Source organism: Rhipicephalus microplus, chromosome 2 (genome assembly GCF_043290135.1).
Source record: "Rhipicephalus microplus isolate Deutch F79 chromosome 2, USDA_Rmic, whole genome shotgun sequence".
In the NCBI taxonomy this organism is placed as follows: Eukaryota; Metazoa; Arthropoda; class Arachnida; order Ixodida; family Ixodidae; genus Rhipicephalus; species Rhipicephalus microplus.
In genome coordinates, this window is record NC_134701.1 from 250,430,405 (window position 1) to 250,452,669 (window position 22,265).

The following is a 22,265-nucleotide window of genomic DNA, read 5'->3' on the forward strand; positions in this document are numbered from 1 at the left end:
CAAGCATTAATTTTCTGGCTGGCTAATGCAACAGAATTATCAAATAAGGCACATTGTGATGCGGCGGGCCTACTGATAAGTTGACAAAATTCATCTGCTACCACAGCTTCCGGTTTGTCCAAAGCTACAGCAAGAGCACGAAATGGGAAGCTCTGTGATACAGGGCCACTAAGTGCTCGAATTACAAGCCAAATTCTTGGAACAGGTGTGTGGGGAGAGAGCGTGCCACAGAAATCACGCCAGCGTCGTTTACCTAAATTTTCTAGCCGTCTGCGCATTACACTGTGGATTTTCTGTGCATTTTTGTATGCTTCTAAACTTCCGCTGCGTCGATATGCCCTTTCTGAACGTCGTCTGATGGCTCTTAGATGTTCATACTCTCCATCGACTGCAGCATAGTCTTTTGGAATCGGGACTTTCTTTGTACATTTATTCGCATTATCTTGCAGAAATTCAGTAAACCTTTCAACTGTCGTGAGTTCACTATTTTGGTTTGTTATGTGGTGCCGAAAAGCTTTCCAGTTCGTCAATTTGCTGTAGCGTCTGGTGTCGTCTTTTCGCAAGTAGGGGTGACTTATTAGAATGGGAAAATGGTCACTTCCACGTGTTTCTACATCCGTCGTCCATACCACACCATTCACTAGATCTTGGGAACACAAGGTTACATCGATGCAACTAGAGTAATTATGCCCTCGGAGAAAAGTTGGGGAGCCGTCATTTAAAATTGTCAAATTGCATTTGTCTGCGGCACACTCAACAATGTTCCCACGTGCATCACATCGATCACTACCCCAGATTATGTTGTGCGCATTAAAGTCTCCGCATATAAACGTATATGAATTAGAAATGTTGAAGATATTTGTTAGCTCTTCCACCGAAATGCGGCTTGAAGGTTGTAGGTAAAAATTGATCACTGTAAAGCACTGCTCACCAAAGGATACTTTGCAAGCGACGAATTCCGGGAAGTCCGAATCACTTGAGTTAACTTGATGAGAAGGTAGGTCCTTTCTGACGCACAAATGTACTCTGCTAGGACCACTTCGACGAGATGACTTATATATCACGTAGTTGGAGAGGCGGAAATCATCATTCATTCTTGCCTCTTGGATGCAAAGTATTGGAAAGTTATACTGCAGAAGGAGTTTACGGAAGTCAGCACACTTCCTTCGAAGACCATTGGCATTCCACTGGTATATGGAGACATCTTTGTAGCGCTTATTCATATGCTACTTGTCGCAGGTTTGACCCGGACTGTTGACACAGTAGTGCTTCCAGAGGCAGCAGGGCTTTTACTTCTGGCAGGTTGTTTGCTTCCGGTAAAGCAGACAGGATTGCCTTAAGTGCTGCGAAAAGCATTGGCAGAATCAATTGCATGACTGATGCAGAGGCACGGTCTCCATTGAATGGTTGATTTTCTGAGGCCTGTTGAGAATGACGTGGCGTTTTGGGGCGAACACTGGCACTGTCGGTTTTGCTACTTTCCGGCAGAGGACCCGTGGGCGTTCGTAGCTTTGACGCGTAGGTTGGGTTACTTGAAGGTACTTCTCGTGAGTGGTCTCTCGAGTGTGCTCTTGGCGTCTCTCTTGGCGGTTCTCTTGGCGTGCTTGTCGGCTGTTGTTGCGGTGGCTGCTGAGGTGGATCACGTACAGGATGAACAATCTCAAGGTTTGGAGATGGTTCATTGGGGCGCGGTTTTCTTCCATGGATGAGCTCATGCTGACGCATTTTTGTAGCAGCTTTACTTTGCGGGCAGCCTGAATATGAGGCAGCGTGATTACCTGCACAGTTTGCACACTTAGGCTGAAGAACAGACTTGCACTCCTTATGATGGTGTTCTTCTGAGCAGATCTTACACCGGCGTGTGTTACGGCAACTTTTCGCCATGTGTCCGAATCGCTGGCAGTTATAGCACCGAAGTGCTGGACCAAGATATTCTTCCACTGGGTGACTGGTGAATCCTAAGTAGATTCTTCCTGGAATCGGGCGGTCATCTCGAAAAGTCAGGATCACTGAGTGAAGTGGACGCGTCGTTACTCCTCCATCTTCCTGGCGGTAGTATTTTATTTGCCGTCGCGCCGATATAACCCCTGCATCTCTCAAGTACTCTAGGAGTTGTTCGTCTGAATACTGCAGAGGAACATGTTTTACTTTCCCAACGTTCCGAGTGTATGACTCTGGGATGAAAGGCTTAACTTCCAGGCCACCTACATTTGAAAGCATCAGAAGTCGCTTAGCTGAACTTAAGGAAGCAACGCTGACACTAAAGCTTCCATCTCTGGTCGTTCTGAATGACTGCACTTTTTCTTTAGCAGCGGAAACTACTTCAGCTGACACTCGATTGGGGTTCACTTTCCAGAAGCTAGCACCTTCAGCTGTTGGACGAAAGACGACTGGGATACCCTCTGCTCGTTTCTTTTTATAAGTAACCAACGTAAATGGTTCATCTTCGCCCATGTCTTCTTCATCACTTAGGTGATAAGTTGGCGTTTTATCGTCGAGAGGATTCTCTTCTAAGCGAGGCTTCTTGCTCTCAGCTTCATCGTCTTCCAATGCTGCTGTGCTCGCTTGAGCCATTTCGCGGTTGTGAATTTGCAAAACGTGCCGGCTTTATGATGCTTGGACGCACCTGTAAGCCCCCAGGCTTTTCATTGTGTCCTGCAGTATCACTCATGTGGTTTAACGCACTTGGACGAGCATAAGGCTCGTGGCGATGGCTACCAACCACCGTAGTGGTCGCGTACTAGCCAAATCTTTGATAACGGAACCTCGTACCTGTAGGGCGCCGAGCCCTCGAAGTCTTCACCCGGCGTCTTGTCGGCACACCGCCAGCGGTGCTGTCTAAATGTAGCGTCGTCGGTGCGATATGCCGCATGTCGCGCCGGTTGCCACCGGGCCGCGCTGACGGACGCTGGTCACACCTGGCGTCACACTATAGAGTGCCCACGTTTTGCTAGCGTGGCGTCGCTGCATGCGTCCAGCCTGCGCGTGCGTCAACGTAGCGTAGGAGTGTATTGGGCCCTTCATAACGCGCTCGCCGCCGTTGCGTTAGCTCCACATGTACCAAATTTGGTATCACGGGAAGTGAATAGGCGACGAAGGTCACGTCCAAACCTGATAATCGTAATATGCGTTTCATGTAACACATGACTACATGTTACGATCATAGCGTTCTCGCGACCGTTTCACTAGTTCTTACGTGACGTTAATGGACGATGAATGTAAATGACACGTCCAAATATGATAATCATGATATGGATTTCATATAAAACATGACTGCATGCTACGCTTATAGCACGCTCGCGGCCGTTTCGCTAGCTCCATATGTACCAAAGTTGGTATCAGGTGACGTTAATAGATGACAAAGGTAAGTGAAACGTCCAAACATAATAATAATGACATGGAAGTCATGTACGGCATAATTTACACCCGCCTCTTAACGTTGTGCTGATTTTAAAGTGACCTAGCTATCACCCTTCCTCATTCGTGCTTCGTATATCATCGATTCCCTCTGTACGTGGGATCTGCCAATTTTGAATAATGTTCGTCGAGGAAGAAAAGAAGGCCACGTAATGAGAAAACACGTTTATGTCGAAGAAACAATCCACCTTGTCACAATAACAAAAACACGGGCCTTAAATGCACTAGCTTTGCAACCTTCGCAAAACATCAAACCAGTACGCATTGTGCAGTTGTTCAGACGAGGCTGTGTTGAGCCGTGTTTAGCCACAATCATGTTGGCTCTGTTCTTGAGACTGCGCACATTCTCTGTGTCTTCTCTGTCGTATAGACGCACTCAGTGTTCATGCTGACCTCGTCAGCTGTTAGATAACCATCTTAAAATAGCCCATCCACAATCGAAGAATACGTTACATCATCAGAATGCAAGCGCACTTTAAAAAAACTCGGGTCTCCGAGTCTGATCGCAGCCGGGTTTCGGCGAAAGCGAGCTCCGCGCTACGCACGATAACTCTTCAGGGTAGCAAGTCAGATATTTCCCTTCCATACCTATCAATCTGCTGAAGCAGGAAGGCCGCCTTTTTGTTTCCCCGCTGAGCGTCCACTACTACTCTTGCCACCAAAACGTGGTGTTTGTTTTTCCGGTAAAAATCAGACTTCTTTTGCTCCGCGACGAGCAGCTGGAGCAGCATTTGACTTCTCGATCGGAGCTGCACGACTTGACGTCGCAATCTCGTAACCGCGGACGGACACAGATTCGCTTTATGCGCGTCGCTCGTTTCAGTGGAGACGCTGATACGCTGCTCTTCGTTAAGACCACCCGACGAGTTGTAATCTGCAGGCAAGGACTGCTTCGTCTTTCGATTCGTTTGCTGAGAACGCGACTTTTTAGAAGCGCGGGGTTTTCTCACGGGTCGATCCGTCTTGACTTCAAATACGGTCGGCACTGTGCCAGGAAGCAGCCTTTTGATTTTGATGTTGGGGAAGTAGTCACTCGGTAGAAAATGCTTGCTGCAAACGACTGTAGATGCAGATTTGTCGTTTATAACAAGATTTTCCCTGTTAATGTTCTTCTTCCACTGTTCACATAGGTCAGGGTCGATCGGAAACTCATGATACGAAACACCCGGCGTTATTCCACTCCGCGATCCGCAAAGCCGTACACAACAGGTCACCATCACAGGGCTTCATCCGTCCACGCGCGTCAGATTACTGTTAGCGGCCGCCGGTCATAAGCTGCCACGCGGGAGCATGCCGCTGTTCTTACTTGCAGCGAGCCACAGAACGTGACTTCACAGCCGAAGAAAACTTCCAGCACTAGCAAAAAATAGCAAGTTCAAACTGGTAGGTGTTCTGTGGCCAACACTAGCCAATACTCACAATCACTAGCCAAAGCTAGCCAACAAAGTAGCTCCACTTGCGTAAAGAAACAGCACGTGTTTTTGTGTGCTTGCGTGGAATATATGTTAGTGTCATAAAAAACATAATTTTTTTGTAGCGCCCTTGATGCAGTAAGCATTTTTAATGCACTTAGGTGACTAGCGATATCTGTCAAAATAGTGACAGGCTAGCATCATCTACTTGATCTACTTCCAGACAAGGCAAGCCAAGGCAAGCGTGTCCTGTCACAGCACAGCGCTGGCCGGGCGGCTTGCGTATAAATGTCGGCGTCTGCAAATAAAAGCATGAAGCAATGTCGCACATAAAGATCAGAACGTGCTCCTTAATACTGAAAGATCACTTTGGTCCCGTTGTACAGGCTGTCGGCGAAGCTCTCCTGAAAGTGTCATGGAGAAGCTTGGGGGAAATTGCAAGAGTGACCAATCTGCCTCTTTCCAAGGTAGCGTATGAAACGGACCGCTGAAACCACGTTTGCGCGTTCTGACTGTTACAATGCTTCTGTTACGCAGATTAAGAAGTCCCTGATGGTCCTCATTCATCAAAATCTCGCGAACTTCGAAGCTCACCCAAGGGGAACTGTCAAATACTCCATAAACGCCGACCGCGTTTTATATTTGGTCCGATATTCACGTTACATATACTGCACAAAGATGCTGTAAGTGCTGAACGTGTCGTTTTATCATTTGATGTTCTAATTTCTGATGCAAAGCATGAAGCGCATTGTTTTCGGAAATCAACGATATAACATCCTCACTTTTTTCCATTTGCTCTCTCTTTTTTTTTTTTTTTTTTGCAGGTATGGTGAGGCAGGTGAATTCATTGTTGAGGAAATACTTTTGAACGGCAGATTGTGTATGTCTAGCGTCCTCCAGAAAGTTTTGGAAAGACAGCAAGGTTAGTTTTGCAAAGCTTAGTTTGTGGGTGTACCTCTCGCCTACAGTTTTTATGTGCTCGTTCTCATATTCACGTTCCTTGATGCCATGCCATCCGAGCGTTCACCTTTCAATTCATATTTGAATGTGCCCGCAGCATGCACATCCGCTAGAAAGGCAGTGTAATCGGGAAATCGCCGGAAGGGGCCTTAATGCTGCAGTGGACACAAAAATGGGCAGATGACAATGAACGAAAAATTCCTGGTCGCAATGTTCATGAACAAGGGCATCTTGCCTGCCACCATATTATTCCCCCTCTCCAATCCTAATCCAAAAAACTTATTTCGCTGATACTCCTTTCTGCGTGCGTGTGTGACTAACTGACATTCAGTTTTTCTGTTCACCACATTTAGTAGTAGTATGGACACATTTATGTGCTTACGATATGCCTTCCAAGAGTAGTTTCCAACAGGTGTGTTACCCCAGTTTAATGTCATCACTTTTGATAATGATTGAGCCTGATTCAAATCAAATTTCTTGATCATGATTGGCTTCTTTATGCAAACTGGAGCCAGTCACCACTTTGAAATTTGATCCCGATAGGGCTTAGTTGCGATTGGAAGTGCACTGTGCAACACCATTATGACTTGAAATTGGCGTGTAACTATTTTGAGCAAAAGCTTATGGGACATGAAATAGGCTGAATATAACATACACTGTCTCTCAGCATGGGAGCTTCCAAACTTTACTGTGTAACTTTGTGTTTGTAATTTAGCAGCTGGCGTCGCAGAGAGTGTGAAGGAAAAGTTTGTGGACCTTGTCAGGACTGGCTTCTTGTGCAGAGTTCCGTATCCCGACCCAAATGCCCCAGCCTCAAAAATACCCTCTCTTATCTTGCCTGATGATGTCATGTACAAGATTCCAGAGGTAAGCTGAAATTTGTTGTTTAACAAAATCTATGTTTTAAAGATGCTATTGAACTCGTCAAGTTTGCAAGGTTGCAGCTTGAGTACCGTGGCCGCTACTTGGAAGGAAAGGTGTAACCTGCTGCGTTGTGTCGCTGTTTACGGGAGAGTGCGTCTTGGTTGGGTTTACAGTTGCTGCCACTGTTATTTAAGCGGACGCCTTTGTTTGGGGACACAAGGTGAATGCCAATCTAGGTCAGAACATGGTTGCCTTGGAATTAGTGGTTCTAGTCCTGTGTGACTGAGTTTCCCTCGCATTTCGCATGCTTATGCAGGGTTTTTAAGGCAATAGCATTGAAGAACCCATTTCGCAGAAATCCAAGCATCGGTCTTATTGGTTGTGACGAAAAATTATCGTGTGTTTGACCAAAAAATCAACAAAGATGCAAATAAAACATATAGTAAGGAATTCCTGGCCCGAGCGGGTATGCGACCCGGGTTGTTTGCGTGGCAAGCGGGCATGAAGCCACGCGTTAAACCAGGACCTTAAACCCCAACAATTAATATTATTATCTGCTTCTGAATACAGTGAAAATAACTACCTCTGCTTGAAAATGCAGTAAAAGTAACTTTCATGCTTTACAAACACACGCGTTTTGTATACATGCTTCACAATACAACATGAAATATTGAAGTAATAATGCATCAGGACATGTGATTATCATTGTTACTTCATAGTTTAAACCCGGTCATCCACTACGAAAGGTACACACGTTACTGCAACTATTCCCTTAAGACCACAAAGTGGGTGCATAGCAAGGTCGAAGATATTTTATGCACCAAGTGTTTGAAGTACGCACTAAGGACAAGATATTGCTATCACATTCAACCTTTAAAGGCAAAGCTTAAAGGTCGGCCCACAATTTTTCGGTGGACGTGTGTGTGGCCGCCAGCCTTTCCTGTAGTGTGACGCAAGAGAACTGTTGTCACTCAGCTACTCAAATGCCAAAAAAAATATGAGACTGAAATAGTACAAGTTCCTTCGTGGTCTTCAGTGTTGAGAAGTGTTGCTAATGGATATATCTTGCAAAGGACTATTGGGAAAATTAAGCAAGTATTGCGCCCAGAGACAGGTCCCTGGCGTGTAGGTTGTTGCATAAAGCTCTCTCAATGAAGGTTCTCCATTTATCAGTTCACTTGTCCTTGTTTTTAATAAAATTGGAATATGTGTGCTATGCCGATAATCAAATCATTTCACACTTTTGTCACCGGCACTTGCATCTATAAAGTTTAAAGAACGTCATATTTATAAGTAGGTTGTCCACAATGCATGACTTGATAAGGTACACTTGGTCATGTAGCCAGGAGTTGTTCTATTGGGAGGGGAGGGGGGTAGCAAAGAGATTTTCATTCTTAGCGGGGGATTGAAGGGAGCAGTTGGGTGAAACATTCTTATTGGGAACACTGGCAGGAGAGTTGAGAGTAGTGGAAAAGTTGGATATTTGGGCACCCTTCTTAGGTATGAGAAAGCCTCACACTGCTTCATCCTGAAAAAAAAAAATGCAAATATGCAGAAGGCAGTTCATAATATAATCAGTTCTTTTCATTTCATGTGAGTTGTTGCATTACATTGGAAACTGGATACAAGTCGTCTTTCTTGTAGCTTTTCAGCAACAGATGCACGTGTTTTTACGAATTAAATGAACATAGCTATAGAGTGTTTCAGGCAGTAATTCTCGATATGAGTGCGTCACCTGCTCACAGATTCGTGGATAAGTTCACAGGGACAACCTCCATGAAGAGTACTGAGGCCCACCCACTCTACAAAATATTTCCGCATGTGTGGCTTAGTCAGTATTTCTAAAGATGCCGTAAACATTCCAACTTTAATGTGCAACTAGAAAATGCATTATTTATGGCCTGATTAGTGTCAGAGTGAACACGCTGGGAAGTAGGCATGAGACGCCGTTTCGGCGCCTCACAGCACGCCGCACTATTTTTTTTATGCAGTGGCCTAAGCAGTATTTGTCACCCCTTTCAGAGATATTCACAGATATGTATAAAATATCATATCATTGTTCACATCACTTTTAAAGGCCATACTGCAATGAAATTTCACTTTTGCCTCCAAGATGTTTGAGCACCTTCTTATCTTGGAGGTCCTATTGAACAGTGGCATGTTTTAGGTCATGCCCATGTCCCGCATCACTCTAGTTTCCCAATTGATCATAAAAATGCTTATGTCGTTTAACATTCCAATACAAGGGAGAAACTTCAAGAGATCATTGTACTTTGCGAGACCCAACATTAAGGAGTACCAACAGACAATCAAGCCAAGGGCAGTATGGTAGATGTTATTTGTGGTAAATATATAAATGAGACAAAGTTAAAGTGCACAAAAAGACAACCAGCTGCCAGCAGAGACCAAGCCTGCAACTTTTGAATGATGCATCTGATGCTCTACTTGTTGAGCTACGGTTGTGGTCATCCTTCCATCCGCTTTATCGGGTATAAGTGCACTTTGGGTACAACTGTTCATGGATGTTCAAATGATGTGACGTTATTGCCAGCTATAACAAGTGGGTATCCTTTTCAATAAACTTCAGTTTTCAGTCAGCGCCTGCCCATGTCTTCTTCTCTGTGTCCTGTTTTCAACGTGCTAAATCTCACCATACGGTATCATAATTGTCATATAGACCATCACTGCAGACTATGGCTCCTGGAACATCAAGAGTGGATGATCGTGAAAGTGTGAATTTTCCTGAACCACCTGCAGCTGACAGTGTGCAAGTTTCACCAACTTGTCAGGATGCCAAGCGTATAGAAGAAGCACACGTAAGGGGAAGAACCCACAGAAATTCAAGGACTATATTAGATAGTAGCTTCTTTTTGCCCCCTTTTTTTTCGTTCTGCCAAAGGGAATATGTCATATAAGGGGTCACTGCCAACTTTGTTGCTGGGAAATGACAAGTTCTCGGCGGCCGCTTCAGAGAAAACTATGAAGATAGAAGAAAGAATGAGAAACAAGTGTTTCCATTGATGTGCTTTAGCTGATATGGACCACACAACAATAATTGATGTAAATAATGTCTCCCATGCTTTCCTTGGCTTGATTATCTCTTTGTTTTCATTATTGTTCCACAGCAAAACATGGGTACTAAAAGAGACAGCAGCAATGACTTGGAAAAAATAGTGGCCAAGTGGTCTTCTTTGACAGTTGTCAATAGCTAAACATTTATTGTATTCTACTGCTATTGGACACGTGACTTTGCTTTTAAACAAGAAATCCATTGTATTAGTAGACTAAGCACTGTCACTGAGCATGCAGCCCGAAAACATCTGTTATTCCACTGCAGTCGTGGCCTAATGTTTAGGTTGTTTGGCTTGGATGCAGGAGTTGGCTGGTTTATACCCTACTGTCAGACACCCGCCGGTCAAGCTGGCACAAGCAATGTTTAATCTTTTGGAGGTGTTTCTGCTTGGGGGAACTCTTGCCACCGGTGCTGCGTGATAGAGGCTCTGTGTTGAGATGGATAGGTGAAACGTTGCTTCATATCTTAGTCTGTCAGCCTGCTATGCTACATTGTATAACAAAGGCTTAGTTAGAAGCGTCTCCCAAAGGTGGCGTGCGTTGTGTATGTGGTGACAAGTATATGTTCTAGAGAACAGAGGGACCCCATTTTCGCTGTTGACAACTGCAAGTAGTCTATAGACAGTGGAGCCAGAGAAACCATAAGAAAATTATTTATTGTGATTTAAAGGACAAACACAATGAAGTAGACAAGAAAAGACTTGCTGGTTGATCCCCCCGAAAAAAGGCAGAAGTTCTGGGAAATGTTGAGCTGAAAAGGATGAAAATATTCGTAAACATATGGTGTTGCTGGAGTGGAGGTTTGGGCAAGTGAACTTGTCATCTTCAATGCTACAACCTTCACAAGGGCTATTCTGGTTGTGAAACATTGACTCCAGCGACGCCCGGTGTTCACGAATTTTTCATCACTTGCTGCTGGCTGGAAGCATGATCACGTGTACCGCATTACTTGTGCGATGTTCTACCAATTGAGCGGTCACTGGTTACATGCACAGCAGTGGCTGCATGGTTTTGATGTACATGTGCACTGTACAGCATCGGGCACCTCTTGGCTATGGCAGTCGGTGAGCCGTAGAGTTGGATTGAAAGGGCTTGGAAGGCTCGACTTCAGTTTTTCTGAGCGTTGCCTGATAAGGGTGTCTGCTGCCAAATTCTTGATGCCTCAAGGTAGCTGAGCAGCAAGCAAATCTCTTTTGACCAGTTTGCCTTTGTTCTGATTTCTGCACAGGTCAAATTGTATCTGCTGAAGCAAAAGTTGGCTGCTGAAGCTTCTGAAGAGCCACCAACGAAGAAGGTTAAAATGGAAGATCCCCAGGATGACAAACAGCCTGATGAGAAGGAGTATTGGCGTGTAAACATGGAACGTTTCGACCAGCACCTCAGGTAATACGTTAGATCTATAGAGTTTCATACAATCATACCTAGAGAGGAATCTGGCACTGCGATAGCGTACCTCTATGGGAATTATGGCAAGTACAGGCTTTGGTTTGGATAGAGTTAGTTAGCAAACTGTCTACAGACATTTTTCTACAGTTTGTTTTATTCTTCGTGCAGCGCAGGTAGTGGGGTGCGGTGAAAAGGGCTAAAGCAGTGCCTTTGTTGTTCGAAGAGGCAGAAACTACTAGACCTTCTGATTTGCTGCCACGTTGCAGCTTTCAGAGTCATATCTGATAGTTCAAACGAAGCGCCGTCCACTCATCGCTGCGTGTAAATGTAGCGTCTCATGTCAATGCAGGATATTTCATCGAATTCATGTTTTTTCACGAGCGCATGTGGCCTAATCTCATTTTAAATTGCCTGCAAAACGATGACAAGGCTAAGGAGACACACTGTCTCTGACTCGACTCCGCAACAAAACCAGAGGTGTGTTGGCGGCAGACCACTCGGACAGACGCACCTAGCATTGCAGGAAGCGAAACGTTAAGTGTTTCTCACTTAATACTGTACTGTTATTCCTATAAATAGATAATGCGTACTTTCGAGAGAAAAACCAGAATCCTTGTTTTCAAGTGTCGTAAAAATTATTAATTAGATCTTGATGCCAAATCTGGAACGCAATGGCAGAGCAATGCATACCCTGATGGTTAAATTTACCCACATTTCACTTTTGCCGCCTCGTCACGAAAACTTTTTACTATAAAGATTGAGTACAAAGAAATGAAGCAAGTATCAATTAAATATAGGTTCATATCACCTTGCTTTACACTCTCAAAAAAAGCGTCGCCAATCTCGAGAACCTAGTCCCTCCAAAGCGGATCCGAAGCCTGTACTTCCCAAAATTTCCATGGGAGTAGAAACACCGCTGATGGAGCCCGCGTAGATACTAGCACCAGATTCCCCTCTAGGTATTATTGTACGAAACTGTGTAATTAGAGCAATGCTAGGGTTAATGCCATGACTTTTCACTTTCAACAGCCCGTTCACTTTTTGTCTTTCCTTCATCACTTATGCTTTACTCTTATAACTTTTTTACTATGTCTACACATAATGCACTGATGCTACCACAGTGCCAAACTGCACTGGAAATGTAGGCACTGCTACAGTCCCTCTGAATGTGAAAAGTGTGCACCTGCCCTGCATCATGCATATGCAACAAAGCTCACTTTTGTGCCCTAGCTATCAGACTTTTTAATCGGACATCATTCGAACAACTCGATCTGTGGCATATGCAGCTATCTGAGCCAAGCCAAGCTAGATCACGCAGCCACAGGAATCATAAATCATGGTGGTCATAGCTACATGATGTATATTTATATTTTACGTGATATTGGTGCAGAAGAAGTTGCAGTACTCCTTGGGTGATTCCATGAGAGATCGACACGAGTCCAAAAGTTGATATTTTAGATTTCATTGAGTATTTTATATTTCGTGCACCTCTCACCAGGTAGCCCGAAAGTCAACTTCGTTTTATGATTAACGGCATAACTTACGAGAAAAATAAATATCAAACTTCACCAACACGGAGGCACCAATTTTGTTGCCTGTCATTTTCGAAAATTGCAGATGCTATAAAAAGACAAGTATTTTTGTTTCAAGAAAGATATTTTTTACCTGAAATGCATGTCTAATGAAGAATGAATTCATACGGTTTCAAGTTTGTAGACCTTAAGAAAATAGCTTTTAAAAATGTCAAATTTTGCGGCAGTTTAAAATAAGTTACGTATTCCCCATTTTTTTTTCTTCGAAAGTAATGCAAGCAGCGTTTTCAAACTTGACACGTTTTAAGGATATAGTGTATTAATTAGGTACATAAATTATTGCTGCCGTAGGGCAAATGTAAATTTTTATATATTGCCTCAAAGTTCTCAAATTGGCAAAAGTGTACTCCACTGAAATTTGAATAATAGAAAAACCCCATCTTCGATTTTTCTTAAAATCTCGTAAATAGACAACCGAAGGCCATCATAATATAGAAAAACATGTTGCATTATTTAGTTTTTAGCGACAATATTCGTGGTACAAATCAGAGCTTTTCCAGAATGCGCTGATAAGTTGAGAAATCTAGAAATCGGAACGGAAAAGCGGCAATGAGCTTCAAACGCGAGTAAACGTGACCACATTTGGTGAAAAAAGGCTGTTTTAGCAGATAGGAGTAACTATTTTGAACACGATATTCTACAGTATCTGAATTCACTCTTATACGTAGAGCACTGAGACTTCTAATATGTGGTGCCTCTCAATTACTGACACACAGATGGAGTTGCTGTGACGGCCATGTGTTTGCAACATGTTGGTTAAGAGAATTGAATGTTGAATGAGTTCATAAACGATTCATAACAACTTTTTTATCATTTGGGGCACGAAGACTGCCGCAATACACTGAAGAACACGCTTTAGGGCTAGTTGTCATTCGTCGTCTGCTCTACAGATGAATTGCTGTGCGCCGCATCTCGGAGGCAATGCTTTAGATCATATGGTTCAAAGTAGGGACAAAGATTACGCCTCCCGTAATTTTATCGACAAAAACATTGTGAAATTCATTTTAACGTACTATACTTCAGTTTTGCATTCGCACTGTGGATACTTGCGCACGCTGTTTTACGTCTGCTCTTATTAAAGGTGAGAGACATAGGAACAGACGACAGATAGATCACTTTCGTGCTACTGGTTTCACGCATAGTTGCATTGCCAGTAATTTGAGCCTCAAGGAGCGTGGCGATGGCTGACCACTTCAGCCGGGTAGAGTTTTTTGTTCAAATTACTTCATGTTGCATAAAAAGAAAATACCTTATCAAAGAAACTTCCCCAAGGTCGAAGACATCCGCCTGTTTGCCCTCCAGAAGCTTTTGTCGAAAGCTGCTCGCCATGCACATAACAACGACCACGTCTGCCAGAACTGCTTCAGACGCTTCAGAGATATGCTGTCTTCGTCTAATGGCTTCTCAGCTGAAACAGCTGATGAGTTTTTGCCGGAAGAAGAAAAAGGCAGAAGTCAGGAGTGGTGCGTAAACACGCCTGAAGCATTGTCACATATGCGACTGGGGAAGCTGCATGCGCAAAATAGCAAAGTTCATGCAGAGCCAAGACAACTTAGCAGCAATTCTACAGTAACTGGAAGATGCCACAGTAATGTGTGTAACCGCCACTTTCAACCATTAGATCTGAAATGCAGTGTGTTTGCCCAGTGATTCAAGAACTTCAAGCAAGCCTATGAAGCGTGTTCTTCGTATCAAGAGCGCATTCGTTTGTTGACACTGTTGCCGAGCGATATAGAGCGCCGAAAACTCCAAGCGCTTATACCAAACTTGTCAGCTTACATGATATATAGATCCCGACGCTGGCGCGCAAACCACGGAATATCGTTAGCACCAAATGCGGTAAAAAGGACACGGCTGAACCCAATGGACGTCCAGGCAGCTATGGCTTACTGCTCCAAAGATGAGTATAGCTGCTCTCGGCAGAGTTCCAACAAAAAAGATGTATCTGTTATCATTGACGTAAAAAAGGAGCTTGTTTCGAAAAGGTTTATGACCCATTCGGTGCGAGAGGCTTACTGTGTCTTTAGAGAAGCTAATCCGAACACGTCTATTGGGCTCTCAAAGTTTTATTCACTGAGGCCGAAGTGGTTTCTTCTTGCACCACACCAAGAAGTGTGCCTTTGTATATACTGTGCTAATGCCACGGAGTGTGTTTCTGCCCTACAAGACGTCACCGATGGTGCCTACACGGCGGACTTTTTGAAAGAACTATGTCTTTGCAGCTCTTCTACAAGTGATTGTTCTTTAGGCCATTGTGACTATTGTGCTAAGGAGGACGCTCTGACAGCCACATGTTTAAGAATCCCTGAAGATATTGAGGTAGCCTATGCAGTATGGGAAAATGGCGATCTAGTAAAAAAAAACAGCTCAGGCAAGTGCTTTTCTGTGAGAGCTAAGTCTATGGTTCGTGAAGTGGATTACCCATGATTACATAAGATACATTCAAGAATCAGCAATACGCCAGGTGAAAGAGAACCAAGAAAAAGAATCTTGCATTTTGCACTTTGATTCCGCCGAAAATTGGACAGCCATTTTGCCGAATGAGGTACAGTCGTATCACTGGCACAAAAGACAGGTGTCTATATTCACATGTGTTGTCACAAGGAAGCAATCAGTTCAAAGTTTTGCCGTCATCAGTGATGACATATGCCATGATGCTGCACATGGCTGTTTTGCTCTACAAATAATCCACAACCATATGAAGGAACAACTTAAGCCTGACACGCATGTTACTTATGTTTCTGATGGTGCATGCAGTAACTTCAAAAACAAGTACCAGTTCGAGTTATGTCAGAAAGATCATATATCAACAAAGTGGATTTTTTCGGCCACAGGATATGGCAAGAACTCTTGTGACGGCGTTGGTGGCCTACTAAAGCATCAGGCTACGCTCTACAACCTCAGAGCGGCAAGCTCAGCTGTGATTATGTCAGCATCCCAAATGGTGGCGCAAATGAGCGCGAAGCTCAAGAATGTCAAGCTGCTGTGTGCAAATGCAGACGAGCTAGAAACATTCCGTCAGTTTAAGAAGAGCCAGTGGAAATCGTTGCCACGTGTTCCAGGCATACATTCTTGGCATGTTTGGCTAAGCACGTCTGAAAGCACTGATCGTGGTCGTGTTTTGTTAGCGTCACCTACTGCTAAATGTGATCTGCAAAAGATGCAGCCATTTTGAGCGATATCTCTTGTTTCACGCAGTCACCACCAAAATACCAGTGAGGGTACTTCAAGCGCATATGCTTTTTCTAGCGAGACCCGACACTTGCGTTGGAACATTTTCATGTTTGAGTTTATCTGCAAATATAGACAGATGTTTTGCAACTGAGTTACAGTGTCAAAGATTTCCTCCATTAGAGCTGTGTTATCAGGAGCATAAATGTGCCTTCATGGGTACGTATTTGTCACAGTGCTAAAACAGCCTTTCTTCACCAAATGCGGTGACGTTTATTCGCGTTTGAAGCTCATTGCCGCTTTTCGGTTCCGATTTCTAGATTTCTCAACTTATCAGCGCATTCTCGAAAAGCTCTGATTTGTACCACGAATATTGTTGCTAAAAACAAAATAATGCAACATGTTTTTCTATATTACTGTATGATGGCCTTCGGTTGTCTATTTACGAGATCTTAAGAAAAATCGAAGATGGTGTTTTTCTATTATTCAAATTTCAGTGGAGTACACTTTTGCCAATTTGAGAACTTTGAGGCAATATATAAAAATTTACATTTGCCCTACGGCAGCAATAATTTATGTACCTAATGAATACACTATATCCTTAAAACGTGTCAAGTTTGAAAACGCTGCTTGCATTACTTTCGAAGAAAAAAAAATGGGGAATACGTAACTTATTTTAAACTGCCGCAAAATTTGACATTTTTAAAAGCTATTTTCTTAAGGTCTGCAAACTTGAAATCGTATGAATCCATTCTTCATTAGACATTCATTTCAGGTAAAAAATATCTTCCTTGAAACAAAAATATTTGTCTTTTTATAGCATCTGCAATTTTCGAAAATGACAGGTGACGAAGTTGGTGCCTCCGTGTTGGTGAAGTTTGATATTTTTTTTCTCGTAAGTTATGCCGTCAATAATAAAACGAAGTTGACTTTCCGGCTACCTGGTGAGAGGTGCACGAAATATAAAATACTCAATGAAATCTAAAATATCAACTTTTGGACCCGTGTCGATCTCTCGTGGGATCACCCCCTTATTTTATAACTTTATAACCTTGTAACTTCCTTCGCAGTACAACAGCAGAAGCAGTAGAACCATGTCTTTATCCTAGACATACTCGCCATTTTCGTGTGCATATTTCAATTATTTTTTTCACCAAAGAGCTAGTCAGCAACAGATAATGCGTCGATTGCCATGCTGCCACAACTCTTCATGGGGATCGGAGGGCCATACTTGAATCACTCTTGATTCTCAATAGCTTCTGCAATGTTTGTGATATTGCGCGCACATTGAACTGAGGCGAAGCGAAAGTGCTTCTCACTGCAACTGCCACATGAGACATTGCGTGGTTGCTGTCGACGAGAGTACCAGCGGTGATCTCGTGTTTATGAAGTTACAGCCAAGGAGTACCATGTTGTAAGCAAACGAATGTTCTCAAGACTGCCGCAGACAAAACGGCAATCACTGTCGGTGCCATCGTAGATTATGGTTACTCGGTTCGGCAAGCACATAACCTAGATGAAGTCATTCATGGTGGTAAATGAGAGTGCAATGGCTATTTAATGGCACAATAAGCACGAAGCATTGAATTTTTTATTGGTCTTACAGTGTTCTCTACTGATGACTGTGGCAATGAAACTGTACCCTTGAAATCTGCTAAACCTTGGAACGCCCTCGGTTTTTGCATTGCTCATATAAAGCTGTGTATGCCATCTACAAACATGTAGAGCAACGTGTGAGTGCATGTGCGGTTGTCACTGTCACATGTCTCAACTTAACAAGGGCTGTATTAATTGGGTCTTGCGGAACTCGGAAAACAATTTTTCAAAACCTGCATTTTTCATATTTTAATTGTAGCTAGAAATTACCAATAGGCTAGCCAGAATTTCATTTTTTGGCGAATAACGTGGCAACACTTTTGTGTCTGTGTGTGGGCCATAAGTTGAATGTTACATTTGTATAATTAGCAAAAGTAAATCACCTCATGGGAATTAAATGCCGCTGAAAGCATAGAGAGTGGCAGAGGGGGGGGCAGGTGCATTCATGAGACAGCGATGTCAGAAGACTAGATGTGATATTGGGCAATAAATTTGCTGTAGAGCTTTCAGAGAGAGTGAGAGAGAGAGAAACTTTATATACAGGGAGTAAGAGGAAGATGGCCCGGTGCGGGCCACCCCTTACACACACTATGGGCTCCTCGTTACAGAAGTCCATTGGCAGCCAACGCGACTCGACCTCGGTTGATCAGGGAGTTCTGTCTCGCCAGGTGGGAACAGCTGAGCAGGGCTGCCGCCCAGTCCTCCCGGGTAGGGTTTGGTTTTGGGGTGAGGTGCGGAGTTGACTGGCATGCCCACACCATGTGGAAGATGTCAGAGGACTTCTCCACACAGTTCAGGCATTTTCCTGTACACGCAGGATCAAGATATTTGAAAACTGCCAGGCCATTGTTTTGATGTAAATGTGGAGAAGTAAGCGTTCCTCTGCCTTTGTAAGGCCCTTACAAGGTTTATGATAAATCGCGTGGCCGAATCGATAGAATTCAGTAATTTCTCATAATGTTAAGACTGGATTAGGTTCGGGATCCATTCCGGAAAGGTCTGAAGGCGTTATCCGGAGAGTGAGCGCGCGGGTGGTGGTGTCAGCAGTTTCATTGCCTTCGAGGCCCATGTGAGCTGGAGCCCTTATGATGCTACGGGACGCGGGGGCCGCGACGTAATTACTATTTTGTAAGATGCGGTACGCCAAGTATGGGACGTACCTGCGTTGAATATTTCTGCAGGCTCCACTCGGGTCTGTAATGATGACGCGTGAGTCCTCGTCTGCGGCAGCTAGCGCGATGGTCACTTCCTCCGCACATGTTATGTCCTGTGCTCTGAATGTGAGACCATTCACCGCGATGTTTTGGTGGACGACTGCAGCCGTGTACCACCTCCCATGGTGAGGGCCGGAGGCGTCCTCGTAAAATATGCCGTGTTTGTTCCCATACTGGTGTGCTAGTGCCTCCGCCCGTGATAGGCGCCTGCCATTGTGGTCGTCACGTGTCATGTTGGCCGGAAGAGGGTGCACGTGCAGGGCGTATCTGCAGACTTCTGGGATGTGTACACGCTCTTCCGTCTCTGTTGGGTGGTGGATGTGTAGTCAGGCTAATAGGTGGCAACCCGACCGAGTGTTCGAAAGTCTCGTGTATTGGTTAATCAAGTGTGCTGCCCAGAGCTCTGTGAAAGTGTTTACCATCCCTAGGCCCATAAAGCGCTGGTTAGACGTGGTTATTAAGAGATCTAGGGCATGCTTGTACTTCTTCTTGAGAATCACCTCAAGGGCGTTCTCGTCCAACTTGAGCAGGTAGAGGTAAGGAGCCGAGTAGAGGACTCGACTGGTTACGAAGGCATGTGCCAGCCACAAGGCATCTTTGCAACGTAACCCCCCGCGCTTGTTGGAAACCTGGCGGACCATACGGTTCACCTGGTCCCCCACCTTGCGCAGTTTTGTCAATGTTGTATCGACTCGGCGATGTTTATAAATAAACAGACCCAGTACTCTGATCTCACCGTGTTCTGGGATGGGTCCGCTTAATGTGGACAGTTCAATTTTGGCAGTGCACTTTGCCGAGGGGCGTATGTGCACAAATTCCAATTTGGTCGGGAAGCATTGGAGGCCGCAATGACGGGCGTAGGCGTCCACGATTTCCGCCACTTGCTGCAAGTTGGCTTCTATGTCTCCTACCGATTCGTGTTTAGCTCATATGGTAATATCGTCGGCATATAGCGTGCGCTGTATGTCTTTAACATTATCTAGCTAAGCGGGGAGTTTCATCATAGCCAGATTAAACAATAGGGGTGAGAGGACTGCACCCTGTGAGGTGCCTCTCGTACCTAATTGGGAGGGGCCGTGTTCTTCATCTTGTATTTGGATGTATGACTGTTGGTCAGAGAGGAATTGTCGAATGTATTGAAACATGTTGTGTCCACAGTTGGTTTAGGAAAGGTGCTTCAGTATTATGTCATGTATGACATTGTCAAAAGCCCCCTTCAAATCAAGGGTGAGGACTGCCTTGTCATTAGGAGAACATTCGACGGAATTTAGAATTTTGCGGTCTAATTGAAGCAGGACATCCTGTGCAGACCGGTGTGGACGGAACCCGATTATTGCGTCTGGGAATATGTGTTGGTTTTCCAAAAACTCGGACAAGCGATCTCGCACCATAGTCTCCATCAGCTTTCCCGCACAAGACATGAGAGAGATGGGGCGAAGGTTGTCTGTGTTTATGGATTCGCTGGCTTTCGGAATGAAAGTGACCAGGGCGGTCTTCCATTCGATTGGAAGGGGTGTCCCACCAAGCCAGATTGAGTTTATGTACCCGAGGAGTGTGTCATAGGTCGGGTCGGGAAGGTTGGCAAGTAATTTCACTGTTACTTTGTCTCTCCCCGGCGCCGTTCCTCGCTTCATTTTAGTCAAGGCGGCCTTCAGGTAATGGAGCTGGAACGGTTGATCCAGCTCCGCGTTCTTGGAACCTGCATATGAGTGCGCTGGCCCTTGGCTGGGATGTCAAACACAGAGGTATTGATCGCATAGTTTGCATGATAAATTTTAAGGTGTCTCCGTCGAAGGCATGGATTGCCCGTTGGAGATGTTTTTGTGTCTCGGCTCTGGTTTGGGTCGTTTCAATCAAAGCACTTAAGAGACGCCTAGTGCTCCGGCTGGACATATGTCTAGCAGCCATGTTGCATTGGTCTACCCAATTCGAGTCGGCGAGCTGGGCCGCGTACTCTGCTGCTCGTTGGATGAGCTTGGCAATGCGAATTTTGAGTTTCCGATTGCGTTTTTGGCGGCGCCATCTGTGAACCAGGCTGTGCCGCACCTCTCAGAGGTGAAGGAGGTGATTGTTCACTCCCCGCGTAGCCTCTGAGAATTGAACTTGAGTTTCTCTCGAACGAAGGTGTGTGACTGATTCTCGGGACCATGTGTGGTAACCTGTTTCACCTATAGGGGCCAGATTAGTGTAGGTTTTCTGAAACTTTGTCCAGTCGTGTATGCAGGCTTGGGCATAGCGTCTTGCCATTGGTTTGGTTGTGACGGTGGTGTTGAGTATGCAGTGGTCACTGCCGAGGGTTTTCTCTGTATTGACCCTAGAGCTTTGTACACATCCCTCTCACAGTAGAGCTGCTTGCACTTTTCACGCTTTTCATGTTGGACTGGAGCTGTCATTTAACCCTTTCACTGTTGGGTGGTTCTGGTCGCAATACACCCCCAGTGTTCACTTTGTTTCGGGATTGTCAGAAAAGTTTGAAATGCTGAGAAATGGCATGTTATGAAGTAAAGATGACAGATAGGGATATAAAAGGAATAGAGCAACCTCTTTTGTTGCTGATAGCTGCAAGCAAGGCCGCTGTGATTCAGTCATGTTTCGGCCTATTGGAGCGGCGAAGGCGAGCGCTCTCGAGCTTCATGCTCTGAGCAGACATGCCAATACAATAGCAGAAAAAAAAAAAAAACTGAGGACATGCATCAGATTGCTGTGCAATTCTTGTATCCGCAGTCGCCAGCGTGTCATATGGTCACTCCAACCCTGTGAGTAGGCCGCAGAGCAGCTATGCCCCAGCAAAGAAGTGTGGACACGGCACCTCTTAAATACATGTACCAAACGGCAAGGAGCAAAAATGTGTGCTTCTAGATTCGAGAGATGGTGAAACCAGTAGGATCGCACAAAAAACGTCAATTTTGCACTCCGGTGTGAATTTTAGAGTCCATAACAGACCGGTACTTGAGTAACACTATGAAAGGGGAAGAGGGGAGATATGAGAACGTACAAGTACATCAGACAGTAAAAACGTTAAATAGTAGTGTATCCTTCTCTTTCTGGGGTAGCATAGGTGCATCTTCATTTGTTCACTTTGTGGTACAGAGTAGCTTTTGCAAGATGATTAGAACAGCACATGCAGGTGTCTGTAGGCAACAGCATTTCTTATGCTGTGCTAAAGAAATGAGTATGCTTGACATGTTTGTGCCAGTACATTTATGTTAGCGTGATGAAATCTCTGCATCTTCAAGTGTGAATGACCATAAAGGATTCTCTTTATCTAAACTGTTGTAGGGCAAATGCGCTACATTTTAATATAACCTAAAAGCCCCCACACGGATTACTGAAGTGCTGCAGCCAATTTCCGCGCAACTATAGAAATTGTTCTGTTCATGTACTCCGTCATGTCTTCCGACAGCAGGTTCACCGACCGTGCAGCTTATGACATTAGCCTAAAGCTCATGCTCATCGGTGCAGGCTTGTGTGCCTGTGCTTTTGAGGAGAAAATGCCACCGCCTTTTAAATATGTACCTAATTTTAGGTACATCGAGTTTTTCCGCATTTACCTGATGAAAATTCGATGCTCTGGAAGGTAT

At 44.5% G+C, this 22,265-nt stretch overlaps 1 protein-coding gene and 1 pseudogene across 2 annotated transcripts in view; one reads left to right on the top strand and one right to left on the bottom strand.

The window, feature by feature from the left end:
• The first annotated feature begins 5,070 nt into the window (after positions 1–5,070).
• Polr3C (RNA polymerase III subunit C) overlaps positions 5,071–22,265 on the top strand; it is a 36,397-nt gene continuing 19,202 nt past the window's right edge. Inside the window, exons 1-5 of one of the 2 annotated variants that reach the window (XM_037421214.2) lie at positions 5,071–5,296; positions 5,367–5,512; positions 5,654–5,751; positions 6,505–6,656; positions 10,954–11,108. In XM_037421214.2, coding sequence (XP_037277111.2) covers positions 5,150–5,296; positions 5,367–5,512; positions 5,654–5,751; positions 6,505–6,656; positions 10,954–11,108 — 698 coding nt within the window. In that variant the 5' untranslated portion in view covers positions 5,071–5,149. The remainder of the gene's footprint in view (positions 5,297–5,366; positions 5,513–5,653; positions 5,752–6,504; positions 6,657–10,953; positions 11,109–22,265) is intronic. The other variant, XM_037421215.2, reaches the window with a different exon arrangement.
• Positions 18,073–18,917, bottom strand: LOC119186169 (uncharacterized; annotated as a pseudogene).